The sequence below is a fragment of the Podarcis melisellensis genome (genome assembly GCF_964234715.1).
Source record: "Podarcis melisellensis genome assembly, chromosome: 6".
NCBI classification, from domain to species: domain Eukaryota; kingdom Metazoa; phylum Chordata; class Lepidosauria; order Squamata; family Lacertidae; genus Podarcis; species Podarcis melisellensis.
This window is the reverse complement of record NC_138538.1, coordinates 60,543,297-60,567,909: the sequence shown is the minus strand read 5'-3', so window position 1 is coordinate 60,567,909 and position 24,613 is coordinate 60,543,297. Positions and strand designations below refer to the sequence as shown.

The 24,613-nt window shown below is 41.3% G+C and overlaps 2 protein-coding genes across 4 annotated transcripts in view; one reads left to right on the top strand and one right to left on the bottom strand.

Moving 5' to 3' along the window:
- The window catches only part of EFCAB7 (EF-hand calcium binding domain 7), a 60,707-nt gene extending 54,761 nt beyond the window's left edge, over positions 1–5,946 (bottom strand). The window contains exons 1-2 of one of the 3 annotated variants that reach the window (XM_081915787.1): positions 5,726–5,945; positions 2,145–2,207 (exon numbers count right to left, since the gene is read on the bottom strand). The gene's annotated coding sequence lies outside the window, so the exon portion shown is untranslated. Of the gene's footprint in view, positions 1–2,144; positions 2,208–5,725 lie in introns of all 3 variants that reach the window. The other 2 variants (XM_081915785.1, XM_081915786.1) reach the window with 2 other exon arrangements.
- ITGB3BP (integrin subunit beta 3 binding protein) overlaps positions 1–24,613 on the top strand; it is a 90,387-nt gene that overhangs the window by 51,088 nt on the left and 14,686 nt on the right. Inside the window, 8 exon segments of the mRNA XM_081915892.1 lie at positions 4,096–4,162; positions 4,165–4,192; positions 10,752–10,794; positions 14,760–14,895; positions 19,178–19,253; positions 20,360–20,438; positions 21,603–21,696; positions 22,909–22,962. Coding sequence (XP_081772018.1) covers positions 4,096–4,162; positions 4,165–4,192; positions 10,752–10,794; positions 14,760–14,895; positions 19,178–19,253; positions 20,360–20,438; positions 21,603–21,696; positions 22,909–22,962 — 577 coding nt within the window.

Here is a 24,613-nt window from a genome sequence, read left to right as displayed (position 1 = left end):
AATGTATTGCCGAAAATGCTATTTTTGTTTCAGTCCCTCCAGATCGTGGATAAGGTGGAATGTTTTGGAAAATGGCAGAGGGATTTATCTAAATTTGTCTGGCAGGGCAAAAAGCCCCGAATAAAGTTTAAAATACTAACAGATGCGAAAGAAAGAGGGGGGTTTGCCCTGCCGGACTTGAGGTTATATTACGAAGCTGCAGCCCTCTGCTGGTTGAAGGATTGGATCCTATTGGAGAACACCGATGTCCTTGACCTGGAGGGATTTGATAATGCTTTTGGGTGGCATGCATATTTGTGGTATGACAAGGTTAAAGTTCATAAATTGTTCAAAAACCATATTGTCAGAAGGGCAATTTTCATGGTCTGGTCAAAATATAAAGACTTATTGGAGAGTAAAACTCCGAGGTGGCTCTCACCGATGGAGGCCAAAGCACGTAAAAGACTCAATATGGAGGCCCACTGGCCTAAATATTGGGAAATAATTGAAAAAATTGGAGATAAATGGAGGTTACAGAGTATGGAAAAGTTAAAAAACAAGGTGCGAGATTGGTTGCATTATGCTCAAATCCAGGAAGTTTTTAAAGCAGACAAAAAAGTGGGTTTTCAGGAGGAAAAATCGAAACTAGAAACAGAGTTGCTTGAGCCAAAATCCAAGCTAATTTCGAGAATGTATAACTTGCTGCTTAAATGGAACACACAGGATGAGATTGTCAAATCCTCTATGATAAAGTGGGCACAGGACTTGGGGCATAACATTATGTTTGAAGACTGGGAAAGGTTATGGAACACCGGAATGAAATTCACGGCATGTACTGCCTTGAAGGAAAACATTATGAAAATGATATACCGGTGGTACATGACCCCAGTCAAGCTTGCAAAGATATATCACCTGTCTGATAATAAATGCTGGAAATGTAAGGAAGAGGAAGGGACATTTTTACACCTCTGGTGGACCTGCCCGAAAGTGAAGGCCTTCTGGGAAATGATACATAATGAACTAAAAAAGGTGCTGAGATTCACCTTACCTAAGAAACCGGAGGCCTTCCTTCTGGGCATGGTAGACCAGAGGATGGTCAAGAAAGATAGAACTTTCTTTATGTACGCTACTACAGCAGCGAGGATTCTGTTGGCAAAGCACTGGAAGACACAAAATCTACCCACATTGGAAGAATGGCAGACGCAGCTGATGGACTATATGGAGTTGGCTGAAATGACTGGCAGAATTCGAGACTCGGGAGAAGAAGAAACGGAGGAAGTTTGGAAAAATTTTAAGGACTATTTGAAAAAGCATTATAAGTTGTATGAATGTTAAAAAATGCTCCTTTCTAGGAAGGTATAGCTTCAGTATCGGCAAATTTCTGAATTGATAAATAAGACACTATAAGACAGAAGTGAGGTAACGAAATATTTTTATTGTGTGGAAATTAAAAATTAATGCAATTGTATCGAAATGTTTACATCAGATAACACGATAAAATGGAAGATATATTGTTATGTACAAAACAAGTCAACAAATTGCTGAGGTTTTGGTTACACAGGGAATGCAGTGCTCGGGAGATGGGGGAAGTCCATTGGATTCATGGAAGTATGTATTTGAAAGTGGAAATTTGTTTATTAAAAACCTAATAAAATATTTATAAAAAATAAAATAAAACTGGTGGTTTATAAGGTAGTGGTTTCCAAACTTTTGACCTTCAAGGTACCATTTCCACTGCAACTCATCTGTCAAACAAGCCCTGAACATCCACCATGAAGCTCCCTGCATTCCAAGTGATTCTGGGGCATGTTCTAGAATAAGCTCAGCTAACACAATGCACTAGTTTACCTTACCATTGCCCCACGCCCTGTACCCTAAACACACTCAACACTTCCCTGTGGCTCTTTGTTGCAGGGAAAGATCTATTCTAGGAAGCTTGTTCACCACTGCCATTTTTTTCACCAAGGAAACCAGATTAACCTCAAAGGAAGCTCACGGATTCTCCTAAGCATGATCTGAAAATCCATGGTTTAAATATTAAGGTGTGCAACAGCAGAAGTGTGAACATCTTGAGAGGGAATGGGTAGAAACTACTTCATTAACCTTTACATTCAAGATTCTAACAGGACTCTTCTCCAGGTCAGCTGTGTAAATCAGGAATTCACCTGAATAAAGAAGGACAATCAGACTGGAACACAGTAAGTGTGTTTAGGTAGACGAGAAGAAATCTAGAACAAACAGGCAAAGGGTAGGTTAATCGGGATTCAGGTGAGATAGGAGGCTCACCAAAAAAGAGCAACAGAATAAAATATATGATGCTGCCACACATTGAGTCAGGCCGATGGGCCATCTAGTTCAGGTACCTGTTTTATTTCCTCCATGAGACTGATAGCATCTTTGCGGGGGGATTATTTAGATTAGAAAAGTTGTGATTTCAGAAACAGGGGAAATGTAGCACCTGATTCTATGTACAGCTGACTGAGTGATTAGGCTGCAATTTTATGCATGCTTATATGAAAGTAATGTCCACTGAAATTAATAATATTACTTTCTTCCAAATAAATGGGTTATATGCATGAGGGTGGCAGACTGATTGTCTTTGGGGCAGTTTATTTCAAAAGGGCCAAGTGGATTATATGCAAGTGTTCTAACTTAATGGGTTTGTGAATTGGGCAGCCCATCACATGCAGTAGCTGCCTGGATGAAGAACCTAATAGCGCAACAGAAGAAAATTGTATAGAATAAAAGGACCACATAAATGCAGTTTCTTTTTAAATAATTGATATAATTCTGCACAGCCTTTCCTCACGTATGGTTAGTAAATGTCAATAGTAATTTTCTTCTATAACAAAGGTGATGAGGGTTTTTAGAAGGCCATCACAGAGGGGCATTAAATCGTGTGCTACTGTTGGTCTAACAGCCTGCAACATTATTTTATCCAGTGCTGACTTCTGAAAATATATTCCACTATAATAAATTGAATATTTCAAGTTCAATAACAAGACAACAACATAGGTAGGGTCCCCTTCAGGACTCATTGGAGCCTTACTCAGGAGGCCTAAATCACTCGCACCTTCTTGAGTTATATAGGCCTTTTACACTTGGGAAAGAAAGATAATAATCGCTTATCATGGATGAAGTACCCTATTTATAATGCACAGACCGCCTTGCCTGACAGTTTCATATTACAGTGGCATAAGAAGGACCCAACAGGGACACAGTCCAGTTACTGCAAACGGGTGTCACTATAATAATTAAGCACCAGTGTTAGCACACACAAAGGAAAGCGAGTTCTAGCCAATGAGGGAAAAGAGAATAAATGTTAATTTTCCAGTAACCAGTTTTATCAAATATGAACACTTGTTTATGCTCCTCAGTTCTCTCATTACTTAGCCATTTCTTATTTGGGCAGCTGTGCAGCACAGAGATGTTTCCAATATGTTACTCAACATACAGCATGCAAGAGTTATTTAGTAGAGGGAAGCTCTCTTGCTAAGGTTATTAAAATATAAACTTCACTGATAGCGCACTACAGAAATATAGACTAGGGAACAATTTTGTAGCATCTACTGTTGGTGGCTGTAGACAATCTGACTGAATTTTCAAATTCTAATTTCTGTTATTTCAACATAGAATAGATGGCATTAAAATCTCACACCTACATCCCCCCCATTATTTATTTAAAATAACTGCCCTTTCCAATTGTACTTCTGTGCCAATGCAGCCAGACTGGAACACACCATACACTTCCAGAAGCCAGCCTCAATTTAAATTGAATGTACTTGGGAGTTAGAGCATGTCCAAATGATATTCTTCCTGGGACCTGAATGTACTAGATGCAGCACGTCCAGTTCCAACAAAGGAAGACTTTGCCAGTCCCCACACCTGTCCACACTTGTGGCATTACAGAATCAGGCAATGTTTTTTTACACAGAGGAATCCTGAACAACACCTTCCACATACTATGTCCTTTTCTCAAACACTGCTTACTAAGTGCCTACTTCCAGAGTTAACATTCCATAAATGCTTGCCGGTATATTTGTAAATAAGTTCAATTAAAATACTGGGGATAGAAGTATACTGCAAAAATATTCACTCTGAATGACCATTTCCTAGACTCCAAAGTCAAAATCGATGACCAGGAGCAAGACGCTAATTAGCCCTCAGTGCACACAGAGGAGAAGATGGGTGATGTGATGAACAGAAGAACAAGGTAATAGGCTGTATCCTAATTTTAATACATTAAATTTTATGGGTAAATGCTGCCCAAATTTGCTTGCATTATTGTGGAAAACTGGCTGCCTAAGAAGAACTCTCCCAATACTTACTGAAGGAAGAAGTTTTCCCTGCTAACACAACTCATTTGTGTGATACTATATTACAGAAGTCCTGAAGACAAAGTGTTTGGATTATTCTCAGCAGTACACTCCCTCTGTAAAAGCCATGGGCGTAGCCGGGATATTGTTAGGCGGAAGGCTTTTGTTAGTGGGGCAGGCCTTTTGTTGGGGGGGGGCAGGATGCTATGTATTTTTATTGATTTGGGGGGCAGCTGTCCCCCCCCCCTTGGCTACACGCATGTGAAGCCACATTCTTTCAAAAGGCCCTTACAGACCAATCCATGTTGAGTCAGAAGTAAGCCCCAAAATTCTATGTGATTTATTTTCAGATAATTAAGCACACAACTGTAAGCACACAAGTAAGCACACAACTGCATTCAAAATCCTCTGTGGATATGTTAAAAATCTGCATAGAGTCAATGCAGCTAAGGTGGATCAAGCCTTCTATCCCTACCTCCAGCCTCCAGTGTACAAGTTATACATACACGACTGCACCGAGTTTCATGTACACAGGAAGTCAACACACAGGACACCGGGGTGGGAAAGACAGGGAACAGGGTTTAAATCAGACGAGACACTGTCAACTGCACAGACAATTCCTTATTCTACCATGCAGACCAGTCCCTACATTGACAAGTAATGCGTGGTTTGGGAGGATGACATACTGAATCTCCAACTCCTACCATAATAAAAGATGTCACAACATTTTATGGTACTTTTTTTTGGGGGGGGGGTCATGTGAAGTGCCCTAATATCTTGTGATGAGGGGTGGTACATAAATGTAATTAATTAATTATCACTAGTGCTATTTTTTTTAAAATAGAAAAAGAGGTGCAGGAGCTCACCAGGAACACTTCCCTTCTTCTCTTAGGATAGCAATGGCGCTCACCTGAGAGGCGCCGGAACTGAGTTCCTGTGAGTTCCCTCTGGGGGGGGGGGAAGCCCTGATAATAACGACGACGACGACAACAGGTCTTTAAACTTTGCCAGATGGAGCTCCAAAACCCAATGTCGAAGTCAGGGCTTGGGCTGTGATCTGCATAAGTGCATCTAGGCACCAGCAGAAAAAGCCTTTTCCTCATCTCTGCAGAGGAATAGCTTCCCAGCTACCCCCCCCCCCCCAAAAATAACATTTTACCTGAGAACATATGAAAATGCACGCACTCCCAGTTTGCCCCCCAAAAGCGGCAAACTACTTGACTGTGACTCTTTATTTGGACCAACCCGGATCTTAAATCCGAATTCCGTGACTTGCAGCCACTTCGCTTTTGCAAGTCTTTGACACGCTTGTGAGAACAGCCGTTATAACCGTGGCGATAATGAGAGGGGCGGAGGTTGTTGGGGGGGGGCGCAGAGAGAGAGAATATAAAGGACGATGAGACGAGAAGCAAATGAGAAGAAAGTCCGACCTGGCCTTGGGCGTTTTTTTGCGGCCCTGCCTTCTTTGTCGCCGTCGCCTAGTAACCCGCGTCTGCCTTTGCCAGGCCGGGCCGAGACAAGGAGCTTCCAGGGCCCGCTTTCTTCTTCCCCGCAGACTGGCCGTGTTTCTACCCGGAGCGCTTTGAGAGCTGCACGGCGGGAATCTCAGTTTCGGCGTCGAGGGCGGGGAAGGCGAAGAAGCGCGTCGGGCGCCGGACATGCCGTGAGTCGGGGTGAGGGGTAGCTGGATAGACGGGCAGGACCTGGTGGGCCCACGGGGCATTTCATCCCCCTCAACACACACCCCTTCCCTTCCTTATGTGCATTTCATTTCAACTGGAGAGAACTAGAGTTTAGCCCTATGCAGGTTTTTGTATACAGTACCGGTTTAGGGAAGTTTTAAATGTTTGATGTTTTGTCGCTTTTTCTTCTTATTATTAATATTCTGTTGGGAACTGCCCAGAGTGGGCGGGGTACATAGCTGTCAACGTTTCGCTTTTTTAAAGGGAAATTCCCTTAGGATTCCTCTCAAGAAAAGGGAAAAGTTGACAGCTATGGCCGGGGTATAAATACAGTGGTACCTTGGGTTACATACGCTTCAGGTTACATATACTTCAGGTTACAGACTCCGCTAACTCAGAAATAGTACCTCGGGTTAAGAACTTCGCTTCAGGATGAGAACAGAAATCGTGCTCCGGCGGCACAGCGGCAGCAGGAGGCCCCATTAGCTAAAGTGGTGCTTCAGGTTAAGAACAGTTTCAGGTTAAGAATGGACCTCCGGAGCGAATTAAGTACTTAACCCGAGGTACCACTGTAATATATTATTTGATTATTCAAGGCTGAGGGCTTCCTTGCACGGGTCCTAGTCTACTATTCCAACAAGTTCTTGACGCAGTGGTAGTACGTTAGTAGTGCTTCGGTTTCTTTTGTGGTGCTTCTCCAATTAGGCTACCGTAATATATATCCCTTTTGATGTCTCTGAGCACATCAAAATCAGGACCGAAATATAAGCAGGAACCGTTGTGGTGTGAAAAGCTGTGTGGTTTCAGCTGCTGGTTGTTTACTGTGGGATACGCACAGGTTGGGAATGAAGCAGTGGGACTGCTGCCCCCACAAACTGCCATCTCATTGTGAATGCTCAATAAAAAGGACCCATGGAAAGGAACCTTAGGAATAAACAGGGATGGCAGATGTGCCAGAGCCAGCCCTGTCATTAGGCAGGGTGAAGCCACTGCCTCAGGTGACAGAACACACACCCTGGTGCCCTATCGCCACCATTGGTGCCGATTGGGGGCAAGATCATGTCCATCTCGCCCCAAATTGGCGAGATCTTGCCCAGAGTTGGCGCCGATGGTGGTGCCACTTCTCTATCAGTGACAGATGTGACAAAGCTCGCAGCAGAACGGGTGGCGATGGCAGGAGCAGGTAGGTGGTGTGGGAGTGACAGCAGTGGCAGGGCAAGGCATCACTTCCCATTTCTCCTCAAGTGGTGAAACAGGATGCAGGGCCCCTGCTCTGAGCATATGTAGAGTGTTTTCTGCTTACCAATACAAAGCTTAGTCAGACCCTACAGTGTGTGGGATTGCTTGCTACAGAATAGGTGAAAAGATATGCCTTCCAGGCACAAAGCCATTTTAAGTATGTTTGCTCAGTTGTAAATCCCACTAAGGACACAGTCCTGATCTCACTTTCCTGGGAGTTAGCCCCATTGAATACAGTCTGACTGACTTCAGACTAGATGTGGTTAGGATTGTGCTTTGAGTTTAATGAGACTTATCCTTAAGTGGGTTTAGGTCTGCAGCATTGCCCAATACATTAAACACAAGTGTTTGAAAATACAGAATTAAGAGAATGTAATAAAAATCCTGCTGTTCCATCTATTTTCCAAGTACAACCCCCAAACTTTATATTTTGTTGTGTATTAGTGTTCATTGAAGCTATACCTAAATGTGTTCAGGCCCACCCAGGGACAGCTGTGGACAGGATTCCTGCATTGCAGCGGGTTGTACTAGATGACCCTGAGCGTCCCTTCCAACTCTACAATTCTATGTTTCTAACTGGACAGATACAGTTGTGCATATCTTGTGTGAGGTAGGCTACATCCTAACTGTTCCTGATTATTGGGGCAGGGGTGGCATTGTATACCTTTATTATCTGCCCTTCCATTGTCTCCAGTGAATCAGAATAAGGCAGCTGCGTATGTTCCTCTGAAGCAAGCCACCTTAAGATGATAGGAATTGGTGGAATAGTGCATATGGAGGGGTCAATAGACATTTAAGGCATGCTATCTTTTGAGTACAATCGTGGAGATTACTGTTGATAGAAAAGTTGGTCATAACCTCTTCAGGGTATAGTATAGGCTTATAACTTATGAATGGATAGATGGGATGGAAGGACGAAGACATTTCCCCAAAGGGTCCACCCGCCATACCGTTCCGTGGACCTGGTAAACAGAAGCATTTAGCTGTTGCTCTTCCTGGACTCCTAAGTTAAACAACTTTGTATGCAGTCCTATACATATACTGTGTTTATTTGTGAATACATCTCATTGAACTCAGTAGGGCTGATTCATGCCTAGATATGCATAGGATGCATTGTTAGTCTCTGTCCAACCCAGAGTCAATGATGACTAGAATTCACATTTTCATGCATTTCCTTTGTTAAACTGTGGCAGTCTAGTTTGAATTAGTTTAAATGACAGACTAGTCCATCTTAAATATAATTTATTTTCTGATACTTAAATCCTATGAGGTATAAACAGTGATGTGAAATAAACAAATTCTTCTCATATGACTTTTTTTCATAGGGGAGCCTTGAATGAATTTCCTGCCCTTTAAATTGGCACTAGTGCTCCTACCTGCCTCTATTACTATTAGTTCATTGGGGAGGCAAGCATTTATGTTGCGCACAGTGGTAGTTGGTGCCTGTGTGGACTTGTAGGGTGGAAGGCAAGGAGGCCACCAGTAGGTGGAGCCAGAGCTAATGGCAGGTAGTGCCTACTAATTCTAGTTTTGTCCCCATCCTTTTTGCTGAGTTCCTGCTGCTTTGCCCACCCCCACCCCCCATTGTTTAGCTGCTGTGCAAAGTCACTGTTTTACTTGCAGGTTGTCCAACCCAAGCTTGTGGTTCAGCTTTCCCAGACAAACCCTAAGCTATGAACCACAGGACAAATTTTGATTATCGCTCATGGTTAATCTGCAGAGAGCTAAATCATGAGCCTACATGCTAAACCAAACCATGGTTTAGCCCAGCATGGCACAGCAGTAAAATGGCTGTAATCTCCTCTCCAGGAGCCCCATGCATTGTGTGATGTCCAAACCAGGCCTATAACTACTACCAGCCAAAGTCACTGGAAGATTTTAAATAGCATAGTGCTTGACCATTCTGCCACTTTTTTTTGTCAAGTCTTTTTTTTCCAGGTTGCTATAATTTAATGTGATTTTCATGTAGTTTTTCATTTATCCTAATCATAAAGCTACCTTGAGTCCAGATTCAGCTGTACTTTGGCTTCCAGCTTCCTCTGAAGTCCGTCATAAAAACTTCCATCATAGCATGCCTTAGTATAGCATGCAAATACATGGTCCCCTAGAGCACCTTTGCAGAGTGAATGTATTAGCGTATAAAATGTTTCTCTGCTGCCACTGGGGTGGAAGATGTAATGGAGTCTACATTCCTTAAGCAATATGAGGCACTATATTTAAAAAGAAACATGATGTTAAGAATTTTTGTCAAACTGTTTCAGCTTTGACTATCCCTTGGCAAGAATTTGGATGGCTTTTTAATATAAAAAAATGTAAATCTTGCACAGTATAGTTAGTCTGCTTTTTAAGACAAAAATGTTTTTCAGTGATCTATTTTCAACATAAGATGTTAAACTGGAACTAGCATAGTACAGTCATGTTTCAAATATGCTTTTAAACTTTCTTTCTATGGTTCACCTTGAAGAATGACAAGGTTACAAAAATGCTTTGAGTGAAATCATTTCAGACTGTGGCCCTGCTGGAATGCCAAGCCATTTATGCTTGCAGAATCTGGGCTTTGTTAAACCTTATGAGCATTTTTAGCATTGAGATCTTGGTTACTAAATCAAAATGCCCTATTCCTAATATGGTGCCTGCGCCTTTCTATTCTGAAATGAAATGTTTCTGCAAACCTTGTTTAATCTAAAATAATCTTCTGAAGCTTTTATTGGATGATTTTAAGGGTTTTTAGTTGCTTTATGTAAAAAGGCCTTTAACTGTTGTTTAAGATTTAAGAATGTACTTTAAAAGTTGGAGTTGTCTCTGGGAAAAAATAGTCTTAATTTATGTTGACCTTTCCTTCCTTTGAGTATTTAGTCTGCATTCAATAAAATTTTGATGACTGCTCTTTAGAAGACAGCTGTACGATGTAAAGTATTATAAATATTCAGCTTTCCATTCCTAGTGTTGCCATTAACAGCTGGGCATCCAGTTCAGCAGAACAGATTTTACAGAGAAAGCTTGGCGTGTTCCTGAATCAGTATAGTGAAGAACACGAGAAAATAGTTTCGTATGGTTTAGGGACCTGTAAAGACATAGAGCATCTGTTCCCTAGTTAAGTCAAAGTCTAGTAGCATTGAATCATGTTAAGAGCTAAAATGATGAGAAGAACTACTTTTTTCACCTTGAATGTACTGGTGGTTAAATGCCTAGTACATTATTTCTGTGAACAGCAAAATAATTGCAACACCTACACAGAAGGTAAGTTGTTATGCACGTCCGTATAATCTCATTCTTTATCAGTTTTATATAAAAAGCAATTGTTTTTGTTGTTATTTTTTTGGTAGTGTGACATTGGGAGAGTGGACAGGTTGGGGGGGGCAATCAGGATAGGATCAAATTTTCAAAGCGTATTCAAAAACTATATGCCATGTATGAGGTTAGTTTTACTAGTGTAAAAAATGCTATATGTGGTCTAATAATCACTGATAAGGTTATCAATATAAACTTTGCTTTTGAAATATGATAAAACTTGCTCCCCCTCTTTGTTTTCTAGTGCTAAGAAAGCTCTGAAGTTGGAAAGCCTTGCCATGGGAAAAGTAAGTGTGTGTGTGTGTGTGTGTGTGTGTGGCTCACACTACGATTAAATTATTTTCTAGGATATACATAAATGATCAGCAGTTCAGTGAGACTATCATAAATTACTTGGCAATCTGCAGTAAAGCATTCCTGAATATGGAAAAGAATTGACTGCCAGACGTCTTTGGGAGAAAAACTATTCTTATATAATATTCGGACTTTGCCTACATGAAGCAATTGGCTATAACTGAGGAGACTGCAGTGGTTGTTTTTTTATTATGTACACGCCTCTCTCAAATGAGTTAGGGACCTTTGTGAAATCATTTATTAGAAATTAGTTCCGTAATTTGTGAACCAAATGCAGTGCCATCTCTCTGTACATATAACAATATGGGATTATGATAATGCCGTAATCTGCATATTATAAACTGCAAAATTGAAATGAAAACATTAAAGACATTTTTATGTTGAGAATATAATTACCTCTCTCAGCTAATCTAACATAATGAAACGATAAAGTACTAACACTGCAATAAATTTCCCCTACAGTTATCACAATAAAAATAAAATTGTACTGGTGCTGTCCCCCACCCCCACCCCATCTCTCTCTCTGATAAAATGTGGCCATTCCGTTTTTCCAGTGCCATCATGTCACGACATATGCCAGTTTATTATCTTCCAATACCAACTGTGGGCGTTGCTATGAACAATAATGCAGTGGAGTTCATTGGGCAGGTAGCCTTTAAGGAGGCAAAATTGGTGGGGGGAAATGTATACCTAAATGTTTGGTAAATAAAATGAGCCTCCTGTTTTGTTTCTACATACCAACAGTTTCTTTATAGATGGTAGTCTTCAGAGGTCTCAGTGGTACTTAGCAAAATTGGAAACTTGGCAGTGTTAGAAATCTTCTGTGTACTTTTTGTATTTAAACAAAGGTGACAAAATACAGCAGGGGCACTAACAAAAATCATTAGCAATTTAATTAGCAATTTAGTTTTCCATTACCCACCTTGTTGTGCTCTGAATACAGCTGTGACTGTAATTTTGCATCTGCTTCCTTGGTTGGAGTAGCATTTTTGGAGGCGAGCAGTCCAGCTTGAAATGATTCTGTTCCACCCTAAAGCTATTTTTCCTTCTGAAATGCAAATTAAAAGGGGGGAAATGTCTATGTTGAGATTAACTATTTAGAAAGTTTCTAGTGTCAAAATTTCTTCATTGAAAGCTTGAGGTTTCAGGTTTTCCAAAATTCAGTGATGGAATTAATTTCTAAAGCTGTCTATGTAGCAGAATTATTATTATTGTTAGTATAAATGGTGTATCCTTATCCAGAGTTTTAAAATAATTGAAATAGTTATGTGAAAAGGAAAGAGGAAAGGGAGAAAATGGTTTATTATATGTATCAGAAACACGCATAGGAGTTTACTATCAGTCATTTCCAATTGAAACAAAGGTGGCTATTCTGCAGCTCTCCAGATGTTGTTGGACTACAACTCCCATAAGCCCCAGTCAGCATAGCCAGGGGTCAAAAGTGAAGGGAGTTGGAAGCCAATAACATCTAGAGAGCCATACGTTAGTCTTTCCTGCACTGAGAAATGTTAATTGTCACTCTTTACTTTTCCTAACTCTGCGTGTTTACTCAGAAGACAGTCCTACTTGGTTCATTGAGGTCTCCTTCCAAGCAAATGAGTGTAGGATTGCACCTTAATTATTCCTTTGGTTTATTTACCTATGGCAACTGTATGCTGCCACATAACAATAAACTTCTTGGGCTGGGTTACAATAAATAAGTAAAATCCCTAACAACAATTTAAATACAACATAAAACCATAAAGTAAAAAATATTACAAAATCAAAACTCAGTGTACACACACACACACACACACACACACACACACACCCCAAATGAAGACACAGGCTTAAAATTGAAGGGTCCACACTACATAAGTACCTGATGTTGAAAAGAGCCCAAAGATGGCTTCAGGCAAGCTTCCATGGGAAGGCTCCCAGGTACTCCAACTCCATAGTCCTGTGCAAACAGTACTCCAGTATACCTGAACTTGTGATTTTACAGCTGTCTGATCGGTGTATTTTTAGTGTTTTACCTGATTGTCTTGTTGCTAATAGTATATTTCTTTTAACTCAAGTTTGCTTTGGAAGATTTGTCCTAGAATCGGGTTATAAATAACACCAATCTATCAGTCTGCAAAATACTAAAATATATATTTTTAACTTACTCCAGGTGTAGCACATTTTCTGCATCTCATGCCATACTGTTGGCAGGGATTATTTTGATGAGCGGGTCATTTGGGAAGAGCCATCCCAATGCTGCACCCCTTTGGTGACTCATAGGGCTTAAAGTGGCTAGTTCCCAAGTGATTCTTTCATTCAGATTTTGCTGATGTGACGTGGGATCCAGTGCATGGGTGATGTTTACATTAGGCCTACATCTATGGAGTCACCCAAATAGGCCACAAGCTATTCAGCAGAATATGGCTATATTGCAGCCTTATACATGAGACCACAGAAGTCATTAGTTTGCAGAAAAAAAGAAAAAAGTTTATTAGTCTGCTGGGGGTTGGCAGAGGAAGGAAGGCAAGCTCTTCCCTTCTTGCAGTAGCCCTGTACTAGTCATGAAAGAGGGGATTTCCTTCTCTGGCAGTCCACTTGGCATCTGTGCTCAGTGCAGAGGGAGTGATGAAGCTCTTCATCCTTTTTTCACCTGCTCACTTGTCTACATGCAGTTTCTTCCTGCCTATTACTTCTAGGCTAGTGGTTTAAATACGAGGCTGCTGTGTCATAAATTGAGGATTGGTAGGCTAATCCACTAATATTTTCACACCAAACCTAGTATTTATACAAAACATGTAAAGATCAAGGAGCCTTGGATGGTTAAGTTCAGTCAAAGGCGACTATGAAGTGCGGCACTCATCTTGCTTCAGGCCGAGGGAGCCGGCGTTTGTCCACAGACAGCTTTCTGGGTCATGTGGCCAGCATTATTAAACCGCTTCTGGCTCAAGAGAACACTGTGGTGGAAGCCAGAGCACATGGAAACACTGTTTACCTTTCCGCCACAGCGGTACCTATTTACCTACTTGCACTGGCATGCTTTCGAACTGCTAGTTTGGCAGGAGCTGGGACAGAGCAACAGGAACTCACCCCGTCACGTGGATTCAAACCAGCAACCTTCTGATCAGCAAGCCCAAGGGACTCGGTGGTTTAGACCACAGCGCCACCCGCTCTCAAAATTAGGAATCGCCGAGCATTTACAGTCATAGTTCCGGAGTATTAAGGAGCAACAGTATTTTACTGTAGGGCAAGGATGTGGAACCTGTGGTCTTCCAGATGTTCTTGGCTCACAACTTATTTAATTATTGGCCATTTGCACTTAGGCTGATGGGAGTTGGAGTTCAGCAACATATGGAAGGCCATAGTTCTCTCATCCCTGCTATAAGGCAAGTTTTGTGCTATTTATATAGCTTCACCTTTCAGAGTCACCTTTCTAAAAGACCATTTCATTTGGAACATGAGAGGTAGTTTGCTCATTTAATTTGATTGTTCTTTCCACTAATGTGATAGATGGCCCTGAGTGTTGTAGCTATTTTCCTTCATCAGGAATTGTTAAACAAAAAGTTAACATCTTGTGTTAGTCCCTTGGAATAGATGGGTGGGCTTGAAAATCATTTGATTCTTTTTTGTTTGCATAAAGGACTAAACATGAGACTCATGTTACCAGCACAAGGACTAGAAACATAGTTCTTCTAGGAACTTGAGCTTTGAAGTGTTAAAGTGTGTGGGATACCTAAAAATGCACCGAGAGGCATGATTCCCCACATCTGTTATAGGAGAATTCTATAGCCTGCCTTGACTAGAAATATAAAGGCAGAATTGGATATTGTCAAGGTTGAAAAGGAAAACATGAATGTGCTTTACACTGCATAATAATCCTGTACAGGTTGTTTTGTTACCATTATTTATTATTCTTTAGGTGTCTGCAACACCATTGCCAAGGAGTAAGAAGAATCTCAAGTCTTATTCACCAACAACAGGAACGTGCCCAATCAGTCCTTTTTCAACTCCCAGGAGCAATAATGTACAAGAGCATGGAAATGGTCTATCAAATGGTTAGTTGAACATTCTCTCCTACTTACTGCAGAATTTTTCTGGTTATTGACCAAGTCAAATTCTTGATTTAGTAATTTATGTCTTGTTCGGTAATTCTGATTCCTTCCACCCACCCACCCACGAATATGAATTTGGATCTTTATGGTAAAGTCCAGCTTTTCTGCAGCCTTCACAGACCTCTTCAACAATTCTCCTCTGACTAGTTTTGCTTACTTTTGCTCACTGAGGAGAATCAAGCAGTGGCATAGCTAGCCACTTGGGCGCCTGGGGCAGCATGTGCGTTCTGCGCATAGGGGGCATGGCAAGCTGTTGGCAGGGCGGGGCGTGCTGCCAGAGTCCCAGTTCCTGAGCTGCCGTGTTCCGTTTGGGCGCCCTGTGGGCCTGTGTTGCTTTTTCAAGCAGCGCAGAGCCTGCACAGAGTCTGCCCGCTGCCTCCCCCCCAGCTGGAGGTCGGCTGAGGGGCAGGTGGGGGGCAGAGGCTGGCCCCACACTGCTTTTTTGGACGACATAGTGCCTGCAGGTGCCCGAGCCACTCCCAGTAGAGACACAATGGCTCAGGTGCGCTGCGGGCTCAGTGCTGCTGGTGGGACCAGCTCATGCCAGTTGCGTCCTTCTCAGCCGCCCTGTGGCGGCTGGGGGAAATGCAGCAGTCAACACCCTGTGAGCACAGCCCTGGGCTGCGGTGCTTTGGGGAGCATCACACTGTGCTCTGGGGCACCTGGACTTGGGCGTCATCTTGGGCTCTGGCATGCCGCCCCCAAGGTAAGTGCTGCCCATATAATAATAATAATTATAATTTATTATTTATACTCTGCCCATCTGGCTGGGTTTCCCCAGACACTCTGGGCGGCTTCCAACAAACGATTAAAAATACCTTAAAACATCATTCATTAAAAACTTCCCTAAGCAGGGCTGCCTTCAGAAGCCTTCTAAACATCAGATAGTTGTTTATTTCTTTGACATCTGATGGGAAGGCGTTCCACAGGGCGGGTGCCACTACTGAGAAGGCCCTCTGCCTGGTTCCTTGTAACTTCACTTCTCACAGTGAGGGAACCGCCAGAAGGCCCTCAGCGCTGGACATCAGTGTCCACATTGAACGATGGGGTGGAGATGCTCCTTTAGGTATACTGGACCGAGGCCGTTTAGGGCTTTAAAGGTCAGCACCAACACTTTGAATTGTGCTTGGAAACGTACTGGCCCAGTGTGACACCCCCCCCCCAGCTACACAACTGGAATCAGGCATTGAATTTAATGGAACCAAATTTCTCACTGTGTAGAGTGGGCAGAGTTTGTTAATCCAGCGAGTTTGTGCTGTTACTAGTTCCCTGCCCTTTGAAACTTGCTATGATAACATTTAACAGGTTTGACATCTGTATTGGGGAAAGTAAAGAAGGTCTTACCTGCCCTGTACAATGGACTGAGGGTGCTGCCTTGTGTGGAGTCTGACCATCGGTCCCCCTAGCTCAGTGGTGACTACACTGACTGGCAGCAGATCTCCAAGGTTTCAGGCAGGGATCCCACCCAGCCCTGATAAGAAATGGTGAGGATTGAACCTGGGACCTTCTGCATTCAAATTATATGCTCTAACACTGAGCCCTGTAATGATGGCTAATCATATTTTAATAATGCTGAACGAACCCTGCATTAATTTGTCTGTGTGTCTGATCTTGTGCAAATCTTCTAACCTTTTACCGTCAGTCTACAACATCATACATGCACAATCTTTTTCAGGCTTATGCAAGTTCTTTACAGTGAACATTTGCAGTACAAGGTAGCACAAAGGTTTATACCTCAACTAAGTCATCATAGGAGGGAGCATCCGTTCCACTAATGAAGCACTTCTACAAGCAGAAGGGGAATAGTATGGTTCCCTCTTCTCCCCTCCACTTTTGTTTGTGGAAAATCTGTCCTGAAGGATCCTCCACTTGGGAATCTTTACTGGATCCCGCCTCTCTCTGTCAACAGAAGGCATCCTTCCATTTGCAGATGGCTAGTGGCTATCGAGTGCAGTTTGCCTTAATATTGTTCTCCATGCATCTTGGTGTTCAACAAGGCATAATTTAAAAAAATTAAAAACACTTATCTCATAAGAAAATAAGAAGAGTCCTAGTGGATCAGACCAGTGGCCTGTTTTGTCCAGCATCCTTTTCCCACAGTGACCAACCAGATGCCAAAAGCAGGACAATATCTGATTTGCATTGTTGTTTTCCAGCAACTTGTATTAAGAGGCATGGGGCCTGGGATCATAGAGGGAGTATGTAGCCATTGATAACCTTATCTTCCATCTGTTTTGGAACCTTTTTTGAAATTGGTGGGTGTTACTACTTGCGCTAGTTAATTCCACAGTTTAACTTTATATCCCTTTGCTGAGAGAAGTGTCCATTTAGCCTTACTCTCTGCTCCCTGTCCTTCGGAACCAAACATATTTTGCCAGTACTTGAAAACCTAACAGTCTTCTAGGTATACTCAAATAATTTGGGTGTTGTTGTTTTAGCATGAGATGAGAAATGCATTGTGATTTAATTTCACAGAATAATACAAGAAAGGAGTTACTGTTGAGGTGAAGAAGAGGAAGCAGAGGACCTGGTTTAGGAATCCATATTATTTAGATACTTTTAGTGAGACGCTATCTGTATTTGATTGCATATCACAGGCCGTTTTGCAAAATGCAGCCATTTTACACAAAGCAGCCAGTTGCTTGTAGGAGAAAAAACACAATATGACCATTTGTGAAATAACATCTTTGCTCTGCTGATTCTGCCCTGTTAACTGAAAACTGACTGACATTTTAAAGTAGTGAAGTGTACATACAACTTGAAAACTCCAAATGCTGTTCTCTCCCCACTTCCCAAGCCAATCTTTTATTGATGATATTATATGAGTTTTGCTTTCCCTGTTCATATGTGATTCTGTGTTTATGTGTGAGGGAGGGAGGGAGAAAGTGAAACAGGAAAAAAAAATCTGTTGGATTTTTTTCACATGCCATTTCTGACAAAAAAAGGGGGAAATGCCTGAAGGAGTAAAACGCCTGTGTGCCGGGATGTCAAAGGCAAAGGTGAGTGTGTGCTATATTTCCATATTGTAATTAAATATGGGCATAAGGGAACAGTCCTTTTGCACATAAAAAGAGAGATCACGTGTCCGCAGCTGACATTTAGATGGATAATTATTCAGTAAAGTAGGAATAGCTTTCCTTTTCTAGTTTCACCAAGCTACAAAATGGTGGTAAGGACGTAGAATTCTGAGTTGTCTCTTATATATTTAATGTTTTCTTTATATCATGCAACAGTGTTAACACTGCTTTATTGTTGATATATATATAAGTGCAATTATACAAGTTGCACTTGTTATTACACTAAATGTAAATGAATAGGTATTTTGACCTGAAACACATACACACGCACATCTCTCCCCATATCCCTAAGGGCTTTTTCATTCACATTCTTTGTTTTGGTCTGTCCCCTATTCTTGAACCTTCACAATGAGATCGAATAAAAAATCCAGTAAAATCTCACTCATTCATATATATATATATATATATATATATATTCTTGTTGAACATTGAGATGTACAGAGAACAATATTAAGGCAAATTGCACTGCATAGCAACTAACCCTCTGCAAATGGAAGGGCTCATTCTGTTTGCAGGGAGCGCTGGGATCTATTGCAGGCCCCCATTAGCGTACTGGGCAAGGATGGCATTTTCTGCTCCTCACTCTTTTCTCTTGCAGCCCCTTGCACCATTCTCATGTTACTACGTAGGATCCTTCAGAGTAGTGTTTTCAATTGTTCTGTGTCTTTTGTGAGTTTGATCTTATGGGGCTGCTATATAACTTTGGTTAGTAAAGAAATAATTTCAAATGGAAATTATAGTGGTTATTGAGCATGTTCTTTCATGTATTTTTATATACCTAGCATCCAAATTAATAATACATAATATCTTGCATTTGCCAACAATCTTACATTTCTATGGAGTGAAGTGAATTTTGGGAATTTTCTAACCTCTTAAATCTGTTAGTAGTAGTATTAACTTTACCATTTCTATTTTTGTATTTGTAGCTTTCCTTTTTAACATAAGATGTTTATAATGGAAAAGCTGTAATTAATTAAATGTCAGGTTATGGTGCATTTGTAATGAAAAGGGGGGGGGAATAGAGAAAATAGTTCATGTTTATCTTTCGTGCAGAAGATGGTAAATCTTAATACTGTTTTGATTTTTGTCTTCAACTACAGGATGGTTATAGTGTGTTAATTCTTATTTCTTGACTGTCTTATTCCTAGGAAACAGAGAGAAACGTAGTAACTTGCTAATCAGATCACCCAGAAGGGGGCATCCTGAAATGGAAGACTACGAAAAGTAATGTTACCTAATTCTATAGTTTAAACCAAGCATAGAGAGGCACAAATTTAATTGCAACAGAGCCTCTAGGAAAGCCGTTTCTGCTGTAGCAATATTGGGGAGTAATTTTTATTTAGTCTTTTTGCAATTATTAATTATCAACAAAACTGAGTTTTAAAAAACCCTAAGAAATGTTTGTTTTCTATCACAACGTTACACAGGTAAATGCAGATTAACATAAAATCACAAAAATTCTTCTAAAAAAAATCAAAACCTACTTGAATTTGTTTTTGTGGGAGTTAATTATTTTCCTGACAATATTTTAGAAATGGCAGCCAGCTTTCCCAGAATTTATTCTATACAATTTGTCTGTCTATTCAATGAGCTGCCTGGTACTACGGCACTGCTTCAGTTCTTTCAGGCTTATGTCACTCCAATTAAAATCTGTTCTATAAGAGAAAAAGTTACATTGCCAGTTAAGCAGCCTTAATCCTTTTGCTTTATTCATTCATGCAATCTTGTGCTTCTGGTGCACTCTCTAGCCTTGTGGATGATCCTACTGGTTTTTCCACTTCTCTCCCCCACTTCCATTCCTGATCTGCTTTTTACTGTCTCCTAAAGCAGGGCTTCCCAAACTTGTGCACCAGCCGTTTTTGGACTACAATCCCCATCGTCCTTGACCATTGGTACTGCTAGCTAGAGATGATGGGAGTTGTAGTCCAAAGGCCTAGGTTTGGGAAACCCTGTCCTAAAGAGTCCCATGGGTAGGACTGGGCTGGGCTGGAATCTTGTGCAGGAGTATTGATAGGTTTCTTTGCACTATCCATGGGAAGTGGGTGGAACTGACTCTCTATGCTGGAGTTTAGGGAGGAGGTAAGATAATGATGGGAAATTAGTATAATTATACATGCTAGAAATGTGTGCATTTTGCTAGTGGGTGATGTACGATAAACCCTAGACTTATTTACCTGTTATATACTAACAAGTTACAGTATTTCACAGCCAGGGGAGGGATGTTGCCGGCAAAGCTATATCAGTGTTACTTGGTTTTTATTCATTTTTGTTCTTGTTTCAGAAATTATGCCCTCAATTTAAATAATTCCTTGTTTCCCTCTTTCCTTAAGACTATTAATGCTGCAATCTGAAGTTGAAGAATCTCTGGGCAGATTTATGAAAATCAGACAAAACCTAACCAATTTACAGGTCTGTTGTCCCCCATCTTGATCCTTGATTCTTTCTTTCTTTCTTTCTTTCTTTCTTTCTTTCTTTCTTTCTTTCTTTCTTCTCAATTGTTGCAATCTTCATTATAGAGCAGGGGTGGGGAGCTTCTGGTCCACCGATCAAATTTGACTTGCAAGGCTGTTTTCCCTAGCCTACTTTTCATATGTGACATCATGTGCAAGGTAGGTAGAGATGCAGCTGGATCATCTGTGCAGCTGACAACATGGTTGTGCAGCTTATCTCTGTAGAAAGCCCTTGCGCTGCAGTCCCCAGGCATCCAACAACCGGCTGGCAGATGGGCACTTGGAAAGTGTTATGCAAGAGACTTTGACAGGTGGGTAGAGGTTAGCCCACGGGACAGATAACTAATTGGCCTACTGGGCCAAAAAGTTTGCCCACATCTGACAATACCTATATTTTTATTAGCTACTGTTGTTCTCTCAGGTCAGTCTCGACCCCGTACCCAGCAAGATAGTTGGTTTTCTGATTCCACTGTGAGGATAAAATTAGGTGTGATTCTGGAGTTTGATCATGCATCTCCCACAGTTGTTGTTTTTTTTTAAAGCGTGTTAACACTTTCCCTTATATCTTTTTCCTGGTTTAAACTGCCCCTCTTCAGCTGCTATTTGCCCCACGAGGTCACACCTATGAGTATCCTAAGGGCACCTGTTTTGCCCGCCACTCTGTACCTGAATCCTGGTGGGGTCGTGTCCTAAGGGCTGGAAAGAAAGCAGAGGTGGTAGAGTGGGATGGATTCTGTGGTCCAGGCTAGAAGCCAAAGTCAGGGCAACACTTCCTTTGATTGAAAGGCATGGCTGGATACAGAGTAGTTGGGGTAAACTAGGGGAACTGACCGGGATTCAGGCAAACAAACAGTCTGAAAAGGCAAAGTGGCAGCCTGATGGTGTCCTTCAGCGATAAGGTGCTCAGATTGTAGGGATGCGACAAGGCTTCCAACTTCACACCTGTTGATCGTACTGTGCATTCAGAAGCATTCCATTTCTAATATCAAATGTTAGTAATATAGAATTTTTTTCAGCCATTTAAACTAATGATGCAGAAAGAGTGGAAGGTTTTAAGAGTTCTGTTTTGTTAGAAGATTCAGCATTAAGACTTAGCTTTTTTAAAAAAATTAATTTTTTTCAGGCTTTAGAGGGCACCAGAGAGCTTGAAAATATTATCGGTGTTTCAGAGTCCGCTGGTAACTTGAAAGGCGAAGTGAGCAAAACCAGAAAGCTAAGTAAGAAGGACTTTTCATAATTTCCTTTTTTTGTGAAATAATTAATATGCATCCTTTCACATATTTAATCTTTGTTTTACATGAGCATGCCTAGGTGTCCTAGAAATATTACGTATTGCAGAAATACAGATTAGTTTCCCTATTAAGTACTTCATATTAAGCAACATAATTAAGCAAACAAATAATTGATAAGTGGTAACACTACTGATCACTCTTGGTATAACTCAAGTGAATTTATATTACGGGTCTCTATATCCAAGTTACTATAAGTAGGAGTAGGGAGCCTCAGGCCCAAGTGCCAAATGTGGCCCTCCAAGCCTCTGTCTGGCCCTCATGACTCTCCCAACACCATGCCCTTGCCCTTCAGCCTGTTTCACATCCTCTTTGAGTGTTTTGCTTGGCCTAGAACTGATAATTAAGTAATCAGCCTGTGAACACTTAGAAAAGGATGCTATGATTACTAAGACCCAGTGTGGGCTTCTCAAAAACATGTAATGCTGGACCAATTTCATTTCTTTTTTTTTGATGGCATTACAAGCTTGGTGGATCAGGGGAATGCTGTGGACGTAGCGCATCTTGATTTCAGTAAGGCTTTTGACAAAGTCCCGCATAATAACATTGCAGAGAAGCTGCTAAAATGTGGGCTGAGCGAGGTAAGTGTTAGGTGGATTTGTAGCTGGTTGACTGACTAAACCAAAAGACTTCCCACTAATGGTTCCTCATCAACTTGGGTGAGAAGTTAGGTGCTACAGTGTTGTGTCCTGAGCCTGTTGTTCAATGAAGGTATTGAGGGATATCATTAGTTTTACTTTTGGCCTAACAATCTAGTGTGTCTTACTCAGAAAAAACTGTATTCAATGGGACTTGCTCCCTGGTAAGTGTGTTTAGGATTGCACTCTGCTGCTAGCCATGTCCAAAAAGATTTAGCAGAACTTTTGTCTACAGAAGTGTGTGTGAGAAAAAGGGAGGTGATTGTTTTCTTCTGATTTTTCCGATGTACAAAGGTTTGCAGGGGAAAGGGAGAGCAGAGATCTGGGAGTGCCCTATTCTGGGAGTAGAACTCTGCTTGAGGAACTATGAATTCAATCCAGTATTTTCTTTAATTGAAAAATTTCCTGGAACGTTAGAGAAAAAACACATTTGTACCATTTTTCTATATTAGCATCACATGAGTAGAGTTGTCACAATATCTAAATATATTTTGTTCCTCAGTAAAGCAAGCAGGAAAGCTGCTAAGAAGAACCAATGCAAGACAGCCTGCCCAAGGTAACTCCCCCATATTATTTGTTTTGATGGCAAAGAGTTGTCAAAGGGGTCCATTTAGCAAATTTCTTCTGAAAGACTTGAAAAGGCCTTTTGCAAGAGACCGTATCAGATTTGTGTTCTCTTCAGCAAAATTAGGTCTCTTGCCCTCTCTTTGGTTGTATGACATTTAAGCTGTTGGCAAGATAAAGACTCCCCCCCCCCCACCCGCCGCTTTCAGATTACAAAAGTGCCTAACTGAACAAACTATGCATTTAAAAAATGCATTTATTTGATATGTTTTTATATACCACCTTTTTACTGAAGTCTCCCGGTGGTGTTCATATTAAAAATAAGCAAGATAAAAATGATAAACTATTAAAAAGCACAACAGTATACAGGCTAAAATTCAGCTGCAGTAGGCGGGGGGGGGGGGGGGAGTAAGAACAAAAAGTGGAATTGCACATCTTCAGAGTCCTGGTTAAATAAGTGTGGTTTAAAGAGATGCCGAAAAAGAATAAAAGATGGTGCCTGCCTGCCTACGTTCAGGAGGAAAATGATTCCATATATAGGGTACAATTGCAGAAAAGGCATGGCTCCAAGGGGGGACATCAGTTGCACTTCTGTTGGCTGTGACACCAGAAGGAGCTGCAGTGGAGGAGAACCAGCCGTCTGCCATAATGGGTGACAGATACATACCTCTCTATTTCGAAGTGTTTGCAAAAGATAGGAAGTGATTTGCTTGCCTGCAAACAAGGTGAAATGGACACCAGCATTTATCTTATGTTAAGGTGTTCATACAATGTCCCTAAGGGGTATTTATTAATTTGCCTTCACCATTAGCTCAATGAAGCAGCTTTGTGGGCAGTTCACCAGCAACATACCTATTCTGTCTTTCTGGCCCAGAACCAAGAACAAATTCCCAAATCCAGATCCAGAGCATCCTGGCCTTGTGGTCAGAATGATGGAACTCTTGTGGGTTATGTCAACTTTCCTCCCCCTGGTCTGTGTGGGTGCTGCACTCAGCACCTGGGAGGCAGAGCTATCCATGCATGTTGGACAGAGTTATCCATGCAGTGGTTAGGAGAATGCACTCTGCAGATGCTCTGTTCTCTCCTTTTTTTCACATGGTTTGGCCTCAGCTCTGGCTTTGGGGAAAGATTGAGCCCCATTTACTAGTCAGCCCCATTAAAAAAATTAAGGCTGCAGTTTTTTGCCCAGTCAGATTAACTCATCAATCTGAGTTACTGGGCACAGGATTGTAGTCAGAACTGTTCTTGGTATTGGCATGTGAGCACCCTACCAGTTTGAGAAGAACCTTTATTTAACTATCTGGATATGAACTGCCTCCATGTTTATTTTATTTTTTATTTTTTTACATTTTCTTCCTTATCCACATCACCTTGTCTTAGGTGTAGGCTTTTGAGTGAACTATAAAGCCTTGATGTATCTCAAGGCTTTAATAATGATAATAATATTTCTCTAGTGTCTATTACCAGAGGACCTGAGCGTACTTTGCAAACATTTATGAATACAGCCTTGCCACATCCCAGAGACATATGATCTCTATTTTACAAAGTCCCATTTTGGCGAGGTGCTTAAGAACATGCCTTGCATTAAACAGAGGAAGCGCATCATTGACGTCATGGCTTGTCTGATATGGGGCATAGGCATC